Source organism: Oncorhynchus mykiss, chromosome 13 (assembly GCF_057628025.1).
Source record: "Oncorhynchus mykiss isolate SJ-2025 chromosome 13, ASM5762802v1, whole genome shotgun sequence".
NCBI classification, from domain to species: Eukaryota; Metazoa; Chordata; class Actinopteri; order Salmoniformes; family Salmonidae; genus Oncorhynchus; species Oncorhynchus mykiss.
The window spans coordinates 68,416,652-68,435,979 of record NC_143034.1 but is presented as its reverse complement, the minus strand read 5'-3'; the positions used below and the strand labels follow the sequence as shown (position 1 = coordinate 68,435,979).

The window sequence follows — 19,328 nt, the reverse complement described above, 5'->3', positions numbered from 1 at the left end:
AAGGTCTGTCGTTCTGCCCCTGAACATAGAGATGGTAGGTAACCCACTGTTCCTAGGCCGTCATTGAAAATAAAAATTTGTTCTTAACTGACTTGCCTAGTTAAATAAATGAATAAAAAGACATTGCAAAATAAATGTAGAAATCGCAGTGCCTGCGTTGCCAAGGGCTAAATAGAAATTGCTATATTTCTGATGCAGATCGCGCTGCAAGTCCTGCCTCTCCCATCTCCTCATTGGTTTATAGAAGCAGGTACCCAAGTGCCATTTCCTCATTGGTTATACCCACGCGGGTACCCAAGTGCCATCTCCTCATTGGTTATACCCACGTAGGTGACTGTAAGACGAACAAGGTCAGTGGCGGTAATGCACCTAATTTATGAAAGTTGCCAATCGCAATATAAAGTCAAGAGGTGAAAAAGCCTGAAAGGAAGAGAGATGACTAGAATCGATTCGGTTGACCGTTTTATATGTGGAATAATTGTGCATTTCAGGTAAAATAACAACTCAATGTTTATATCCCAGGACAAATTAGCTAGCAACAGCAAGCTAGCTAAATAGGACAAATTGGCTAGCAAGTGCAAGCGAACTAGCTAAATTGCCTTAAAAATGTTTAATGATTTCGACCTGTCCCCAAATGAATATAATTGGTTCAGAGTTTGTTTTGATATTTTAACATGCGTGTCATGATGGCGTTTGGTGTGGGGGGACAAAATACATTTATGCACGATGGAGCACACCGCAGCCGGTTTGGGTTCCGTGTAACACTGACTGGGAGTGTACTATTTAGGCTCATAATGACATGTGGCCCATTGTTTACCTTACCAGGCAATGACCACAAGGGTGTTTCCACGAGCTGTCTGTCAATGTTTTCCTGAGTTTTACACCAATCTTAAAGCTGCAGTCTATAATTCAAACATCAAAACATCCATCCCATCACTTAACTTAACAGCTGAGGAATGGGCCTGGAGAAATGCAACCACTCAAATTCACAGATGGCGCTATGGATGCAAGGACTGACCATCCGTGAAAGGATCTTTTTAGGCCAGGATTCAATCCGATTGCTGATTTGGACAATGCAGAATGTAAAGGTAATATCCAATTGAGCCGACATATGCAGCTTTTACCGTGAACGTGATCTGAGTATGCGGGAACGTTGCCTTTAAAAACGTGCATAGTGGACAAATGCGATCGGATTCAATCTAACCCTTAACCATCAAATGAAGCTATACAGTGTTTGTTTAGAATCACATTGTTTACAAACAAACAAACACAGAGTTCTAAAGAGTAAACCAGTTTAAAAGGGTCAATCTGCCATTGGTACAGCCATTTTTTAAAGTTTAAATGACTAATTATAGCTATAGATTCTTGAAGAATATAACTAGAAATACCTTATAAGCTTAGCTCAACTGTCATACCCCATCAGAACCCAAAGTATGAGATTGTTAAACATAAAAATAAATACATGTAGCCTCTAAACATGATTAAAACTACAATGTATTAGTATGGATGGTCAGTCATTGCATCCATAGGTTTGTCTATAATTTCAGAGGGGTTATATTTCTCCAGCCCCATTCCTCACCTGTTAACCTAAAACAGTAGTGGGGTGTAAGCTTTATTGTTTGAACTGCAGATTGTCCCTTTAACTAAGCTCTCAAAGCATCTAGAAGTTACTCAAAATAAATTAACGAAACAGACTGTGGAGATCAGTGTGTGACTTAAAACAATGCAGGTGTTACGAAACGCCCTGTGAAGTAAACAATGCATGAAATGTAAATACAAAAACCTGAGCTAAAGGTTGTTGGAAGCAGTTCTGTAACAAATAAAGTATAATTCGGTAGACACATATCTTCAGGAGTGAAATCGTTGAAATAGAAGTTGGATTGAAGTATGTGTGAGCTATTTTGGTGAGTTGTTTGGTCTGTGACAAGAAAACTATTAAGATAGGGGTAAAAACGTACAAAACAATCCCTTTTAGCATTTATGACAGATACGATTTTCAAGCCAAATGCCTCTATTATGTGAGTGAATGCACAGTGGTCATCATTTCACCTGTATTATTTGACAACACTTGGCATTTAAAAAACTGAAATGGAACATTAATGGAGGAACATTCTCTGAAAACATTCATGAACTCAGAGCGAGTGTGGAAAGTAGGGACACATCAAAATAAAAACATTTTAGAGGGCTCCTGTGTTGACAAAAACTATTGCTAACTGGTTGAAACACCATGTACTCAACATATTGCTTTGACAATACATGCCTATTGAAACTAACTGGAAGTTTTAAACCTGCTAAAATACAAATATTTTGAAAATATTTAGCCAGATAAAACAATGTCACAGATCATATCAACAACCACAACATAGTTTAATTTCAGGACTTCCTCTCACCTCACAGAGGCTGCGATAGGGCCTCTTGAGATCCAGCTGGAGCATGTTACCTAGCAGGGGCAGAGGCCTGGGTCCTGGAGGCTGCTTCCCCTGTTCCTCAAAGTTGGAACCAGAGGAGAGGCGGTAAAGGGCCAGCAGAAACAGAAGAGCCCCCAGCAGTGTCACTGTGCTCGATGTCTGGAGAAGACATTCTAAAAGAGACATCTTCAAACAGCTCTTATACCTACACAGGGCTAAAAATAGTGACTACTTCCTGCTCATTGATCTGACTGCCAATGGAGGCTCACCTTTTATAGAGCATGGAACAGCCTCAGGGGAGAGGCTAAACATTCTGAAAAAAATGTGCTCTTATCTATGCGAAGGTCCTATGAGGATTTCCCATAGTTTATTAGACCTTGATCAACACTAGATACAATTGAAGGCAAGTGTAAAAATAAACATTTACAGACCTTTGAGGTTTGACTGTTAACCACCATCTTTTGAATGTCATTTAGCAACTATTAGATACATATTTCCAACCTTTTTTCACAAATGCACACATTTTGGGGAGTCTTTCACATTTGACACTTTAGCGGGGTGTGAAATATAAATGACGTGGAAACAACGTTGATTCAACCAGTGTGTGTGCCCAGTGGATTGATAGATCACGGTGCTCTGACGAGGTATATTCTATACAAACATTCTGAGTGGATTTTTGGTGCACGACTACAGGAATTTTGGATTTGGAATTCGTTGGAATTGAATATCCAGACTCCAACTAGAAAAAAAAGCTGCCGATGTCAAGTATACTCATTGATTTGCAATTTATATGGAGCAGTCTGACTCACTGCAAACCAAGGCTAATCAGAAGTATACGCCTTGTCTTATTTATCTTAGGGGTGTATCCAAGCTTAGAGAAGTCATCTAACTGTTATCAATAACTGACATTGTTAGTGTTGTGTACCTTTGGTTGGCCTGTTTGAATAGGACAAGAAAGCTTAAAGGTGCAATAAGTTGGATTTTCTTGCCCAAATTTAGCCAAATGTATTATATGTGAAAAGTCATTAGTAGCTAATGTGGCTAATGCTACCCACTAGCTAACGTCATTGGACTTGAAGTAGGTTAAACTAGCCACCAGCTAGGTAGCGAACAGTTTGTAAACAACTTTTTGAGACTTTTTGGCTGCGTTTACACAGGCATCCCAATTCTGGTATTTTGCCCAAAGAGCTGATATGATTGGTCAAAATTCTGTGTAAATGCAGTCTTTCTTTGTTTCAAGTGTACTTTCATAACTGGTACCACTCATGGAGGGAAAGTAGGCAGCATAACTTACACTCTTGCTGGAGCAAGCTTTCTGGTTAGTTAGTGTTAACCATATTTGCTAGCTAGAACTAAGAAATAAGTATGCTTGCTAGTCATGTATATATATTAGTGTCAACTACTGAACATTAGCTAGAAAACTGATTGACTTTGCTAAGCTGGGCAACAGTTATAGTCCCAGACAAGGCAGGACATCAAGCAAAAAAAAACAAGCATTTTGGACATACACAAAGTAGCGCTGCTTTGTATCGATTAATTACATTGTCACAATGTAGAGCAGTCAAATTCAACCAAAACCATTATGAGGGATGGGTCTCTCATCACAGATCCGGCTCACAGCACACAGCTGGTGAGGTGAAGGGTAGAGGGTCAACCCCAGTAATGGTGTGAGGTCCAGATCATCCTCTGTTACTCCAGGAGGAGGAGAGAAACTAAAGCGCTGCAGGAGGGAGGTGAAGAAGAGGAAGAGCTCCATCCTGCCCAGACCCTCCACCAGACACACCCTACAACCTGGAAGAAGATTACATGAGGAAGACAACAATATCAATATATGTAAAATTGTTCACACATTTCTATACCATCAACTATACCATAACATTTCTGGGTCAAAGCAATGCCAAAAAAGTTTAGAAGCACCATGGATTCTGAAAGATTTACTTAGTGTTATCAATATCGATATTTGTCACATAAACTTCCATCCCCTCAACTCTCTCTGGGCCAAAGTAATGAGAAGCATAGAATGATATCTGATTTATTTAATTCCTGACTGATAGTTTAAATTAAACAGTGGAATCATCTGCAGATTAGGGCATGAAGGCATCCCTCTTGACAAATCGACCTTCCTCATCCAGAAAGTGGGTGGGGTCAAAGGTGTGTGGGCTCTCCCATTCGCTCCCGTCTTGTAGGACAGACGTCAGTAGAGGATAAAAGTGTACTCTTGATGAAATATCCCTGGAAGGTGATGTCTCAGCTGGTGGTGTGAGGGATGGCCATGGGTAGAATGTTGGCTAGTCGCTGCGTCTCATGGATCACTGCATCAGTGTAGGGCAGGTTCTTCCTGTCCTCTGCTAAGGGCTGACGACTTCCTATGATGCTGCTGATCTCCTCCTGGACCCGGTCTGTAAAATAAAGGAAGAGGATGAGCCAAAATGACTACCTTCAGAGAACAACAGAAAACACAATGCATTTAAAGGGTGGGAATTATTTGTCAAAAGGGTATGGCATAGGATGGTCTAGCCTCCAGAACAGATGCCACTGCTGCATGGGTTTGAACGCAGCCCACTGCTATTTCAGCTACCTTCATCTTTATGCCATCCTCTATCACAGGGCTCTCCAAACCTGTTCCTGGAGAGCTATTTTCCTGTCGTTTTCTTTTATTATGTTTTAACTCCAACCCTGTTCCTGTGGAGCTACTCTCCTGTAGGTTAACTCTAACCATATTCCTGGAGAGTTACCATCCTGTCTGTTCCTGGAGAGATACTGTACCCTCCTGTAGGTTTTAACTTCAACACTGTTCCTGGAGACCTCCCTCATCTCCTTCTTGTTGTTGTCAATATTCTTTAACAAAAGCTTATTGGTTTTCAGCCAAGGCCCCAGCCATGGGAACATGTTGTACAACTATCTCCCCATAAACCAAAAGTAAAGCATAAATGTAGCCCGCTACAAATCCAATATTTATTTTATTTTCCTGGTTTAGTCAAGTGTGACCAGTTTGTTATTTTTTCGCTAAGAGTGAGAAACAAAGTAAACATCATGTACCTGCATTGAAACAGAGCCACTAATTATGAGGTTCTCATTGGCTTGATTCACAGTGGCTTGGATCTTGGGGTCAGAGTATTCAAACCTGCTGCCGTACACAATGTTGGAGATTATGCTGGAGACAACATAATTCATTGGCTGGGTTGTGTCAAATGCTTTCCCTCTCACAAAGACCAACATAATTAGCGAAACTAAGAAAATGTATATATTTGTTATCTTATTTGGGGTTTTCACAAATCGGAACTTCAAATTTTTACCCTCATGTTTTTCAAACAATTGAATTAGGTAGCGAATTTCCTCTTCACTTCCTTTCTTGCCCATGCCAAAGTCTAAGGTTTGCCAAGGCAAAGTGTCTTGTCTCTTTCCATGAGTCTCCAATGGCAAACAGAATACCTGTATAAAAGTCACATTGTGCAGGTGTCAGGAATTAATAATGTTATGAGAGAATAAAATCTTTGTCAGATATTTCAAATCAAATCAATCAAATCAAATTTTATTTGTCACATACACATGGTTAGCAGATGTTAATGCGAGTGTAGCGAAATGTTTGTGCTTCTAGTTACGACAATGCAGCAATAACCAACAAGTAATCTAGCTAACAATTCCAAAACTACTACCTTATAGACACAAGTGTAAGGGGATAAAGAATATGTACATAAAGATATATGAATGAGTGATGGTACAGAGCGGCATAGGCAAGATACAGTAGATGGTATTGAGTACAGTATATACATATGAGATGAGTATGTAAACAAAGTGGCATAGTTAAAGTGGCTAGTGATACATGTATTACATAAAGATGCAGTAGATGATATAGAGTACAGTATATACGTATACATATGAGATGAATAATGTAGGGTATGTAAACATCATATTAGGTAGCATTGTTTAAAGTGTCTAGTGATATATTTTACATAATTTCCCATCAATTCCCATTATTAAAGTGGCTGGAGTTGAGTCAGTGTGTTGGCAGCAGCCACTCAATGTTAGTGGTGGCTGTTTAACAGTCTGATGGCCTTGAGATAGAAGCTGTTTTTCAGTCTCTCGGTCCCAGCTTTGATGCACCTGTACTGACCTCGCCTTTTGGATGATAGCGGGGTGAACAGGCAGTGGCTCGGGTGGTTGTTGTACTTGATGACTATTATGGTCTTCCTGTGACATCGGGTGGTGTAGGTGTCCTGGAGGGCAGGTAGTTTGCCCCCGGTGATGCGTTGTGCAGACCTCACTACCCTCTGGAGAGCCTTACGGTTGTGGGCGGAGCAGTTGCCGTACCAGGCGGTGATACAGCCCGACAGGATGCTCTCGATTGTGCATCTGTAGAAGTTTGTGAGTGTTTTTGGTGACAAGCCGAATTTCTTCAGCCTCCTGAGGTTGAAGAGGCGCTGCTGCGCCTTCTTCACGATGCTGTCTGTGTGGGTGGACCAATTCAGTTTGTCTGTGATGTGTACGCCGAGGAACTTAAAACTTACTACCCTCTCCACTACTGTTCCATCGATGTGGATAGGGGGGTGTTCCCTCTGCTGTTTCCTGAAGTCCACAATCATCTCCTTAGTTTTGTTGACGTTGAGTGTGAGGTTATTTTCCTGACACCACACTCCGAGGGCCCTCACCTCCTCCCTGTAGGCCGTCTCGTCGTTGTTGGTAATCAAGCCTACCACTGTTGTGTCGTCTGCAAACTTGATGATTGAGTTGGAGGCGTGCGTGGCCACGCAGTCGTGGGTGAACAGGGAGTACAGGAGAGGGCTCAGAACGCACCCTTGTGGGCCCCCAGTGTTGAGGATCAGCGGGGTGGAGATGTTGTTGCCTACACTAACCACCTGGGGGCGGCCCGTCAGGAAGTCCAGTACCCAGTTGCACAGGGCGGGGTCGAGACCCAGGGTCTCGAGCTTGATGACGAGCTTGGAGGGCACTATGGTGTTAAATGCCGAGCTGTAGTCGATGAACAGCATTCTCACATAGGTATTCCTCTTGTCCAGATGGGTTAGGGCAGTGTGCATTGTGGTTGAGATTGCATCGTCTGTGGACCTATTTGAGCGGTAAGCAAATTGGAGTGGGTCTAGGGTGTCAGGTAGGGTGGAGGTGATATGGTCCTTGACTAGTCTCTCAAAGCACTTCATGATGACGGAAGTGAGTGCTACGGGGCGGTAGTCGTTTAGCTCAGTTACCTTAGCTTTCTTGGGAACAGGAACAATGGTGGCCCTCTTGAAGCATGTGGGAACAACAGACATATTTGGGGCTGGAGTTACAGCACTAAGTATGCCTGCTTGACAGACCATTGTGTAGAATGCAAGTTTGACTTATCCAACATTACCATTCCATTGGGAAAATCTTAGAACACAGGAGGCATTCCCCTGTCCCCAAACTCCTCTGCATGGTTGACCAGCGCCTGCTTGACCGTCTTGTATCCTACCAGGATGACCACTTTTGTGGGTCCAAAGTGAACCGTAAAGATGGAGCCATATTTATTGGATAGCTGAAGGGATAAATCATACAGATAAAGTCTACCTATAGAGACTGGTGTACCGGATAGCCCGCAGAATAAAAATGACAGTAAATTGAACTCTTATTGAATAAATGTAACTCCGCCACATATAACATTTGGTCCCAGTCTAAAGAGAGTAAAACCTACTCTGGCAACAGAGCCTTTTTTTCAGAGTTGTATACGCTCAATTTATTGTTGATATTTAACTCTGCGTCATTGCATTTCACTCTGTACACTATTAATTGAAAATATCTCTGTTACTTTGTTGTTCAGTATTCTAATTTTAGAACACATTTTACATTGTAGAATAACAGTGTAGACATCAAAACTATAAAATAACACATATGGAATCATGTAGTAACCAAAAAAGTGTTAACTCTTTGTGCTAGGGGGCAGTATTTTCACATCCGGATGAAAAGCGTGCCCAAAGTAAACTGCCTGTTTACAGGCCCAGAAGCTAGGATATGCATATGATTGGTAGATTTGGATAGAAAACACTCTATCGTTTCTAAACCTGTTAAAATAATGTCTGTGAGTATAACAGAACTGATATGGCAGGTGAAACCCAGAGGACAAACCATCCAAAAAAAATATAATTTCAGCCTACCACTGTTTCCAATGGCTTTCATGTTTATTATGAGGCAAAGTCCTCCCAGATTGCAGTTCCTAGTGCTTCCACTAGATGTCAAGTCTTTAGAAAGAATTTCAGGCAGGTTTTTGGAAAAATGAGCTAGAAGTTGTAGTTTTTCTAAGTGGCTCCCATTTTGGCTGTAGTGTTTCCATGCTCGTGGATGAAGCGCGTTCTTTGTTATTGATGAAAATAATAATGGCCTCTAAACCTTCAAGCGGCATATTGGACCCTATTCCAACTAAACAACTGAAAGAGCTGCTTCCTGTGCTTGGCCCTCCTATGTTGAACATAATAAACGGCTCTCTATCCACCAGATGTGTACCAAACTCATTATAGGTGGCAGTAATAAAGCCTCTCTTGAAAAAGCCAAGCCTTGACCCAGAAAAAATAAAAAACTAATCGGCCTATATCGAATCTTCCATTCCTCTCAAAAATTTTAGAAAAGACTGTTGCGCAGCAACTCACTGCCTTCCTGAAGACAAACAATATATACGAAATGCTTCAGTCTGGTTTTAGACCCCATCAGAGCACTGAGACAACACCTGTGACGGTGGTAAATTATATTTTAATGGCATCAGACCGAGGCTCTGCATCTGTCCTTGTGCTCCTAGACCTTAGTGCTGCTTTTGATACCATCTATCACCACATTCTTTTGGAGAGATTGGAAACCCAAATTGGTCTACACGGACAAGTTCTGGCCTGGTTTAAATCTTATCTGTCGGAAAGATATCAGTTTGTCTCTGTGAATGGTTTGTCCTCTGACAAATCAACTGTAAATGTCGGTGTTCCTCAATGTTTTCACTATATTTTATTCTATATATGTTTTCACTATATATTTTACCTCTTGGGGATGTCATTCGAAAACATAATGTTAACTTTCACTGCTATGCGGATGACACACAGCTGTACATTTCAATGAAACATGGTAAAGCCCCAAAATTGCCCTCTCTAGAAGCCTGTGTTTCAGACATAAGGATGAGGATGGCTGCAAACTTTCTACTTTTAAACTCGGACAAAACAGAGATGCTTGTTCTAGGTCCCAAGAAACAAAGAGATCTTCTGTTGAATCTGACAATCAATCTTAATGGTTGTACAGTCGTCTCAAATAAAACTGTGAAGGACCTCGGCGTTACTCTGGACCCTGATCTCTCTTTTGACGAACATATCAAGACTGTTTCAAGGACAGCTTTTTTCCATTTAAGTAACATTGCAAAAATCAGAAACTTTCTGTCCAAAAATGATGCAGAAAAATTAATCCATGCTTTTGTTACTTCTAGGTTAGACTACTGCAATGCTCTACTTTCCGGCTACCCGGATAAAGCACTAAATAAACTTCAGTTAGTGCTAAATACGGCTGCTAGAATCCTGACCAGAACCAAAAAATTTATCATATTACTCCAGTGCTAGCCTCTCTACACTGGCTTCCTGTCAAGGCAAGGGCTGATTTCAAGGTTTTACTGCTAACCTACAAAGCATTACATGGGCTTGCTCCTACCTATCTCTCTGATTTGGTCCTGCCGTACATACCTACACGTGCCCTACAGTCACAAGACGCAGGCATCCTAATTGTACCTAGAATTTCTAAGCAAACAGCTGGAGGCAGGGCTTTCTCCTATAGAGCTCCATTTTTATGGAATGGTCTGCCTACCCATGTGAGAGACGCAGACTCGGTCTCAACCTTTAAGTCTTTAATGAAGACTCATCTCTTCAGTGGGTCATATGATTGAGTGTAGTCTGGCCCAGGAGTGTGAAGGTGAACGGAAAGGCTCTGGAGCAACGAACCGCCCTTGCTGTCTCTGCCTGGCCGGTTCCCCTCTTTCCACTGGGATTCTCTGCCTCTAACCCTATTACAGAGTCCTCTTTCATGCCGTCCCTAGGAGGGGTGCGTCACTTGAGTGGGTTGAGTCACTGATGTGATCTTTCTGTCTGGGTTGGCGCCCCCCCTTGGGTTGTGCCGTGGCGGAGAACTTTGTGGGCTATACTCAGCCTTGTCTCAGGATGGTCAGGATGGTCTCAGGATGGTAAGTTGGTGGTTGAAGATATCCCTCTAGTGGTGTGGGGGCTGTGCTTTGGCAAAGTGGGTGGGGTTATATCCTTCCTGTTTGGCCCTGTCTGGGGGTGTCATCGGATGGGGCCAGAGTGTCTCCTGACGCCTCCTGTCTCAGCCTCCAGTATTTATGCTGCAGTAGTTTGTGTCGGGGGGCTAGGGTCAGTTTGTTATATCTGGAGTACTTCTCCTGTCCAATCCGGTCTCCTGTGTGCATTTAAGTATGCTCTCTCTAATTCTCTCTTTCTCTCTTTCTTTCTCTCTCTCGGAGGACCTGAGCCCTAGGACCATGCCTCAAGACTACCTGGCATGATGACTCCTTGCTGTCCACCTGGCCGTGCTGCTGCTCCAATTTCAACTGTTCTGCCTGTGATTATTATTATTTGACCATTTTTCCTAACCACCGTGCTTCTACACCTGCATTGCTTGCTGTTTGGGGTTTTAGGCTGGGTTTCTGTACAGCACTTTGAGATATCAGCTGATGTACGAAGGGCTATATAAATAAATTTGATTTGATTTGATTTATTTCCGGTAATGAACATACTATTCTCCGTCTTAAATTTTATTGTTTATTTACATATTAGAGTACCTAAGGTTTGATTATAAACGTTGTTTGACTTGTTTTGATAAGTTAATTGGTAACGTTTGGAATTCATTTTGTATACATTTTGAAGGAGGGAAACCGGTGGATTATTGACTGAAGCACGGCAGTTAAACTGAATTTTTATGGATATAAAGAAGGATGTTATCGAACAAAAGGACCATTTGTGATGTAACTGGGACCTTTTTGAGTGCCAACAGAAGAAGATATTCAAAGGTAAGGTATTTATTATATTGTTATTTCTGACTTTCGTGGCGCACCTGCCTGGTTGAAATATGTTTTTCATGCTTATGCATGCGGGGCGCTGTCCTCAGATAATCGCATGGTGTGCTTTCGATGTAAAGCCTTTTAAAAATCTGACACAGCGGCTGGATTAACAGGAAGTTAAGCTTTATTTTGATGTATAACACTTGTATTTTCATGAATGTTAAATATTTATATTTCTGTAATTTGAATTTCGCGCTCTGCAATTTCACCGGATGTTGTCGAGGTGGGTCGCTAGCGGAACGCTTGCGCTAGAAAGGTTAAACAAATAAAAATTCATGTTATATTCTTCAAATTAGCCACCCTTTGCCTTGATGACATCTTAACACACTCTTGGCATTTTCTCAACCAGCTTCACCTGGAATGCTTTTCCAATAGTCTTGAAGGAGTTCCAACATATGCTGATCACTTGTTGGATGCTTTTCCTTCACACTGCGGTCCAACTCATCCCAAACCATCTATATTGGGTAGAGGCCAATGTGCTTTCATCAATTGAAAACCCTTAATCTATTTTATGAGAATTTCTAAGATTTCTTGTTTGCATAAAATAGACGCAGACCAGTCTTTCAATAATAGGTAATAGAATTTATTCTCTGAGCGCGCTCCCACTTAATCACGAGCAGCAGTTTATATACAGATCATGACCTCATTTCATTGCTTTAACTTCTTCGATATAGGGGGCGCTCTTTTAATTTTTGGATGAAAAACGTTCCTGTTTTAAACAAGATATTTTGTCACGAAAAGATGCTTGACTATGCATATAATTGACAGCTTTGGAAAGAAAACACTCTGACGTTTCCAAAACTGCAAAGATATTGTCTGTGAGTGCCACAGAACTGATGTTACAGGCGAAACCCAGATAAAGAATCAATCAGGAAGTGCCGCACTTTTTGAAACCGCCTCATTTCAATGACTCCTTATATGGCTGTGGAGGAGCTAGGAGTCAGCTTACGTTTTCCACGTTTTCCCCAAGGTGTCTGCAGCATTGTGACGTATTTGTAGGCATATCATTGGAAGATTGACCATAAAAGACTACATCTACCAGGTGGTCGCTTGGTGTCCTCCGTCGCAATTATTGCGTAATCTCCAGCTGCAGTATTTTTCCGTTTGCCTTGGATGAGAAACCGACTGCCAGGAATGAGTTTTTATCGAATAGAATTGTGAAAAACACATTGAGGAGTGATTCTAAACAACGTTTGCCATGTTTCTGTCGATATTATGGAGCTAATTTTGAAAAAAGTTTGGCGTTGTGTTGACTGCATTTTCGTTTTTTTTTCTTAGCCAAACGTGATGAACAAAACGGAGCTATTTCTCTTACACAAATAATATTTTTGGAAAAAATGAACATTTGCTATCTAACAGAGTCTCGTCATTGAAAACATCCGAAGTTCTTCAAAGGTAAATTATTTTATTTGAATGCTTTTCTTGTTTTTGTGAAAATGTTGCCTGCTGAATGCTAGGCTTAATGCTATGCTAGGCTATCAATACTCTTACACAAATGCTTGTGTAGCTTTGGTTAAAGCATATTTTGAAAATCTGAGATGACAGTGTTGTTAACAAAAGGCTAAGCTTGTGTTTCAATATATTTATTTCATTTCATTTGCGATTTTCATGAATAGGAAACGTTGCATTATGTTAATGAACTTGAGGCTATGATTACGCTCCCGGATACGGGATTGCTCGACGCTAGAGGTTAACAGAATCCCCTCCTCTCGACCGGGACAAAGTGAGGTGAAAAGTTCATTCTAACTTACTAACACACTCCCAGAACTTTTGACCCCTCAACATTACCGATCACCACTGAACTGACAGTTCTGATTAACAGAAAACCTAGGAATGCCCTCACTGCCTTATCTAAAAACCCCAGAGCTAAGTTTCTGTAGGGTCAACCATAGGCTAACAACCTTATTTGTTTACACAGTCCCCAACCCATTCATTTCTTCCTAGTTGGAACAGTGTTCATTAACCTTTATTACTCCTTGTCCGTGTCTCACAATCTCACCTTATGAACTCATATAGTTAATCAGATATAACAAAACAGAGTATAAGTTTACTTTGTTACAGTTCCATTTAAAATGATTTGTTCAGTCATTTTAATCATAATTTTACCAACAGTGACTGTGGAGGCCAGGTCATCTGATGCATCTCCATCATAGAACTTGAGAACTGAACAATGTCCATATTTTGGAGAAGGTGTACACGGTCGGGGAAGAATCCATCTACGACCGGTACATTTCGTTTAATGTTTGTGAAACTCATGAGAGACAATAAAGCCACATTACCAGAACTCTGTTTATACAAGAGTCTCCGTTGTGGGGCTTGCATCTAATTGTTGTATACAATTAATGAGTAAAGATGAAACTATTTGTGAAATCATGTAATGCGATTTTAAACTGTTTAATGAAGGAAACTCCAATTCCCTTTGGAGTTTAACTAAGTCATAGGCCCGCCCCATGAGCACAGACAATCATCTGGCATCATGGGACACCCCTTTCCTAGGTTCTGGATATAACCCCCACCTTGGGAATTTCCCAGTAGACCAGTACCTCAATCACAAAGGGAGCTAAGGTTTGAGTAGAGACCATGGATTCCTCGTTGCTGAATTCTTAAACATACCACGTGGTTAAACTCTGAGACTATCGATACTGACAGAATAAGAGCAAATCTTTGATACCAATTACTAGTCTGCAGCTAGGAATTCTGTACCATTGAACGCGAAGACCGACAACCGCCGAAACATCTATTCTATAAGAACATTTCGGAATGTTACTCTATTCATTCTGGGAGATGAACTTCCAACAGAAAGAAGGACGATTACAACAGAGATCATGACGACACACTGAGCGTAAATGTATATATTGATTGCAATTATTCCCGAATGAGTGAGCGTTCATGTGCAAAGGATTAGCATTTCAATTGTTATAATTATCAACCTGGTAGTGTCTTTTGTCTTTCGCACCCTTCTCAGTCCCTTTGTCTACCAAGCCGCCATACCGGTTTAGCCCACTAGGGCACATCCCCTATCATTTCCTTGTAACCATATCTACTTTGTTTGTTTGTGCATTTCTGTGATTATTTAGTTAGTTAAAGGCTAGGGGGCACTATTTTCATTTTTGGAAAAATAACGTTCCCAAAGTAAACGGGCTATTTCTCAGAACCAGATGCTTGAATATGCATATAATTGACAGCTTAGGATAGAAAACACTCAAAAGTTTCCAAAACTGTAAAAATATTGTCTGTGAGTATAACATAACTGATATTGCAGGCGAAAGCCTGAGAAAAATCCAATCAGAAAGTGACTCTTATTTTGAAACCTCTACGTTCCTATCCATCCCTATTGACCATGGAAAGGGATATCAACTAGATTCCTTTTTCTATGGCTCCCCTAACGTGTAATGTCTAACAGCCACTAGACATAGTTTCAGGCTTTTATTTTGAAAAATGAGCGTGAATAACAACATTGCGTCAGGGGTCAGGTGGTGGCTCTCAGAGTGATTTGTGCGTAATAGACAAAGGCGGCCATTGTTCCTCTCGCTCCTACTGAAAAGCCAATTGTCCCGGTTGATACAGTGGGGCAAAAAAGTATTTAGTCAGCCACCAATTGTGCAAGTTCTCCCACTTAAAAAGATGAGAGAGGCCTGTAAAAAAAATCCAGAAAATCACATTGTAGGATTTTTAATTAATTTATTGGCAATGACAGAGGTCAAACGTTTTCTGTAAGTCTTCACAAGGTTTTCACACACTGTTGCTGGTATTTTGGCCCATTCCTCCATGCAGATCTCCTCTAGAGAGCAGTGATGTTTTGGGGCTGTTGCTGGGCAACACGGACTTTCAACTCCCTCCAAAGATTTTCTATGGGGTTGAGATCTGGAGACTGGCTTGGCCACTCCAGGACCTTGAAATGCTTCTTACGAAGCCACTCCTTTGTTGCCCGGGCGGTGTGTTTGGGATCATTGTCATGCTGAAAGACCCAGCCATTTAATGCCCTTGCTGATGGAAGGAGGTTTTCACTCAACATCTCACGATACATGGCCCCATTCATTCTTTCCTTTACACGGATCAGTCATCCTGGTCCCTTATAAAATAGTAAAAATACAGAAAAACCCTGGAGTGGGTAGGTGTCCAAACTTTTGACTGGTACTGCATATATTTATACTAATGCATCTCATTCAGCCTCACTCAATGCTCTGTTGCAGAGGGGCTAGCCAAGGGATACCTCTCCTTGATCTCCTCTGGTTGTGCGCAATTGTTTGCACGTGATTGCTGTGTGCTCAAAGGTTCTGCTCAATCTTTTGGATGGGTAAGTGAATACATTGGGACAGCACACAACAGCAGGGCATACTGGTATGGTCAGGCAGCTTCAGCCCCTTTTATCAATAATGTCTATCTGCGGACTACAGTAACTACAAGCAACATCCCACACAAAACATACATTGGTACGTCATTATCCGACTTGCCCTCTCATTGACAACTGTGTATTGATCAGAGGCCAGGTTGCTTGTTGCATCTTTAGCATCTGTAGCAGCTCAAGTAGCGTTTAGGATCATTAACATAGCGGTTAGGATTATGAACATCGTAGAACTAGCGTAGAGGTTGGGATAATTAACATAACTATCCTACTACTATACTATAAGATAAGGATAGTGGTTAGGGGAAGGATTAGCTAACATACTAAATAGTTGCAAAAGGCTTGTGGTTAGCTAAAGTTGCTAATTAGCTAAATGTTATGTTTGTCCCAGATGCGATTCGAACACAACCTTTTGGGTATTCCTTAAAACCCTCAGGTGGCTCTACTTGGTGTGCGTTGTGTGTAAATTGTCCCTGCACGAAAATCCCAACACACGGCCAGTGTGTGATCCGCAGATAGACCTTTCTCCCCTTGGGTGCTGCCATAGAGATACGTTAGTATGCCTAGCCCAAGAACACTCAATGTCATTTGCCACAGATTAATCAATGTCTTATCTCCAGTAGCTTTGAATGTACTAATGTGTCAACTTCATAGTTGTTTGTCTTCTAGCTAGCTGAAATGTCATGAATCACGTCAACTTCCTCTTCACAAATTATTTTCAAACTTTGCGTTATGAAGGAAATGTAGCGATAAAATGTCTGTGCTCATCAGCAGATGAACATTCAAATAAGACCTCTGTTAAAAGAAAGAAAGCTGGAAAGAATACTCAACCAATGGTTTGGATGGAAGCAGTGGCTAACAGCCGTTTTAACTAGCTATGTGTCTTGTTTTTAATGCTTGATGGGTGAATCCAATCACTTTTTGACCAATTGGTCAGAAAATGACTTTTTGGAGGTGAATGCCAAAACACTCAGAAGATACCTCACCATACCATGAGACATCCATGTCTTCATCACTGGAAAATATACAGTTGAGTTTGATATCATTTAAAAGCTTACAAACAGGGTGGTCAAACAATTGTATAATTTATTTAAAAAAATATTAAATTAGGCCATTTAACCTTTAACATCAATTATCTAAAAACACTTAAACTCACTTTTTTAAATATATATTTGCATATGTTGTATCTTAGACCCTAGGTTTTTATGTGGTGCCTACCAACATGCTCTTGAATACAGGGTGGATGTCATTTCAATCATAGAAATATAATTTTTAGAATGGACCTATCCCTTCAGACCACTGCAATTTTAGCTGGTACACCATTGAAATTGAAATGGAAATGTAAACTTATAATTACTACCACAAAGATGGTGGACGGTCCAGCCACCGTTGAATGTCGACTTAAATGGTCATGTCTATTCCATTATCTATATTTCTATGACTTCAATAGATCTTCTATTAAAGATTGACAGTAAAAATGTAAACAGATATTCCTATTAAAGTCAACATTCTCTGATCCAATCATCTTTGTGGTACCATTTGAAAGTTGAAATTTCAATTTGATTCCCATTTTAGTACATTTATCTGCCATAAGACAACCACCCTGTATTCAAGAGCATGTTGTTTCAACCGATGGCGGGCAAAACACAAAAACCTCAGATCATGTAAAATAAGGTCTAAGCTACGACATATGCAAATATGAAAAAGAGTTTAAAAAAAGTACCATTTATATTTATTTGTTTTAATAACGTTTTTCAATCAATTCTAAAATAGTTTGAAACCTTGTTTATAAGCTTAAAACGATATCCACTTTTTGTCTTTTCCAGTGATGAAGACATGGATGTGTCATGGTATGGCGGAGTATATACAATAAGTAAACTTTGAGCACCTTTATCTCTTGAATGTTTTGGCATTCATCTCCAAAAATACTTTCTGAGCACTTTTTACATGGGTACACCCATCTAGTACCAGGTCGGACCCCCACTACCTCCAGAACAGCGACTCTACAAGGTGGAGAAAACGTTTCACAGGGATGTCGGTCCATGCTGACGCAGTCGCATCACAAAGTTGCTGCAGATTGGATGGCAGGAGATTCATGCTGTGAACAGCCCATTCCATCTCTTCCCAAAGATGCTCTATTGGGTTTGGTCAGCAAAAATGTTCAGATACTCTGTGGTGTTCAATCATTGCTCAATTGGTATCAAGGGACCTAACATGTGCCAGGAAAACATTCCCCACACCATTACACCACCGCCACCAGCCTGTACCGTTGACACCAGACACATGCTTACACCAAATTCTGACTCTGCTGTCAGCATGATGCAACAGTAACCGGCATTCGTCAGACCATGTTTTTCCACTCCTGAATTGTCCAGTGTTGGTTATTGCGTTCCCAATGGAGCTTCCTCTTGTTTTTAGCTGATAGGAGTGGAACCCTGTGTGGTCGTCTGCTGCAATAGCTCATCTGTGACAAGGATCAACAAGGTGTGCGTTCCGAGATGTTGTTCTACACACAACTGTATTATTTATCTGTTTGCTGTCTGTTAGCTTGCACAATTCTTGCCATTCTCCTTCAACCTCCCTCATCAATGAGCTGTTTTCACCCACAGGATTGTGGCTGACTGGATGTTTTTTGTCACGCCATTCTCTGTAAAAACCTAGACACTGTCGTGCGTGAAAGGAGATACTGAATCCGGCGTGCCTTCCTCCTCCGATCATACCACCTTCAAAGTCACTTAGGTCACACCTTTTGCCCATTCTAATGTTCAAACAGTAAATGATTGTCTCAATGCCTGTCTGCCAGCTTTATATAGCAATTGCCGTGACTCACTGTATAAGTGCGATCCATTTTCATGAACAGGGTATACCTAATAAACTGGCTGGTGAGTATATGTATGGAAGGTTTCATTCAAATCAAATGGGGTGCTGTCAAAAAGTGATGGAATCTAAATGGATTTTCCCTGATAGACTGTTTTAATTTCCCATGGAACTTTAAACAATGCAATGGTTGAAGCAAAGCAGAAGCTTTATAAACTTTATTCTTAGCTGGAACATGACATTTTTAATTAAAATTAACTTTACTCTATGAAGTATGTTCGACTACTGTGGTCTTCCTTTGCAATTAAATCTAAAGGGATATTGGAATCAGCCTACGCACCGATCAAACAAAATATAATAATGTTTGTGTGTGTGTGTCACGCAAGCTCATTTCTGGGATTGGTTATTATGATGGTGCATTTAATGGGTTTCGAAGCATATTAGCTTTTTTGATTGAGTTTGTCCCTCCAATATTTTCATGTTAAAATCTCAGACCCGGCTCACAGCACACAGCTGGTGAGGTGAAGGGTTGAGGGTGAACCCCAGTAAAGGTGTGAGGTCCAGATCATCCTCTGTTACTCCAGGAGGAGGAGAGAAACGAAAGTGCTGCAGGAGAGAGGTGAAGAAGAGGAAGAGCTCCATCCTGGCCAGACCCTCCCCCAGACACACCCTACGACCTGCGAGAGAGACC

The 19,328-nt window shown here is 41.1% G+C and overlaps 2 protein-coding genes across 2 annotated transcripts in view; both read right to left on the bottom strand.

The window, feature by feature from the left end:
* cyp2k4 (cytochrome P450 2K4) overlaps positions 1 to 19,328 on the bottom strand; it is a 79,970-nt gene that overhangs the window by 46,402 nt on the left and 14,240 nt on the right.
* LOC149978984 (cytochrome P450 2K1-like) overlaps positions 18,841 to 19,328 on the bottom strand; it is a 51,406-nt gene continuing 50,918 nt past the window's right edge. The window contains exon 8 of the mRNA XM_090197345.1: positions 18,841 to 19,314. Within this exon, the coding sequence (XP_090053471.1) occupies positions 19,127 to 19,314 (188 nt within the window). The 3' untranslated portion in view covers positions 18,841 to 19,126. The remainder of the gene's footprint in view (positions 19,315 to 19,328) is intronic.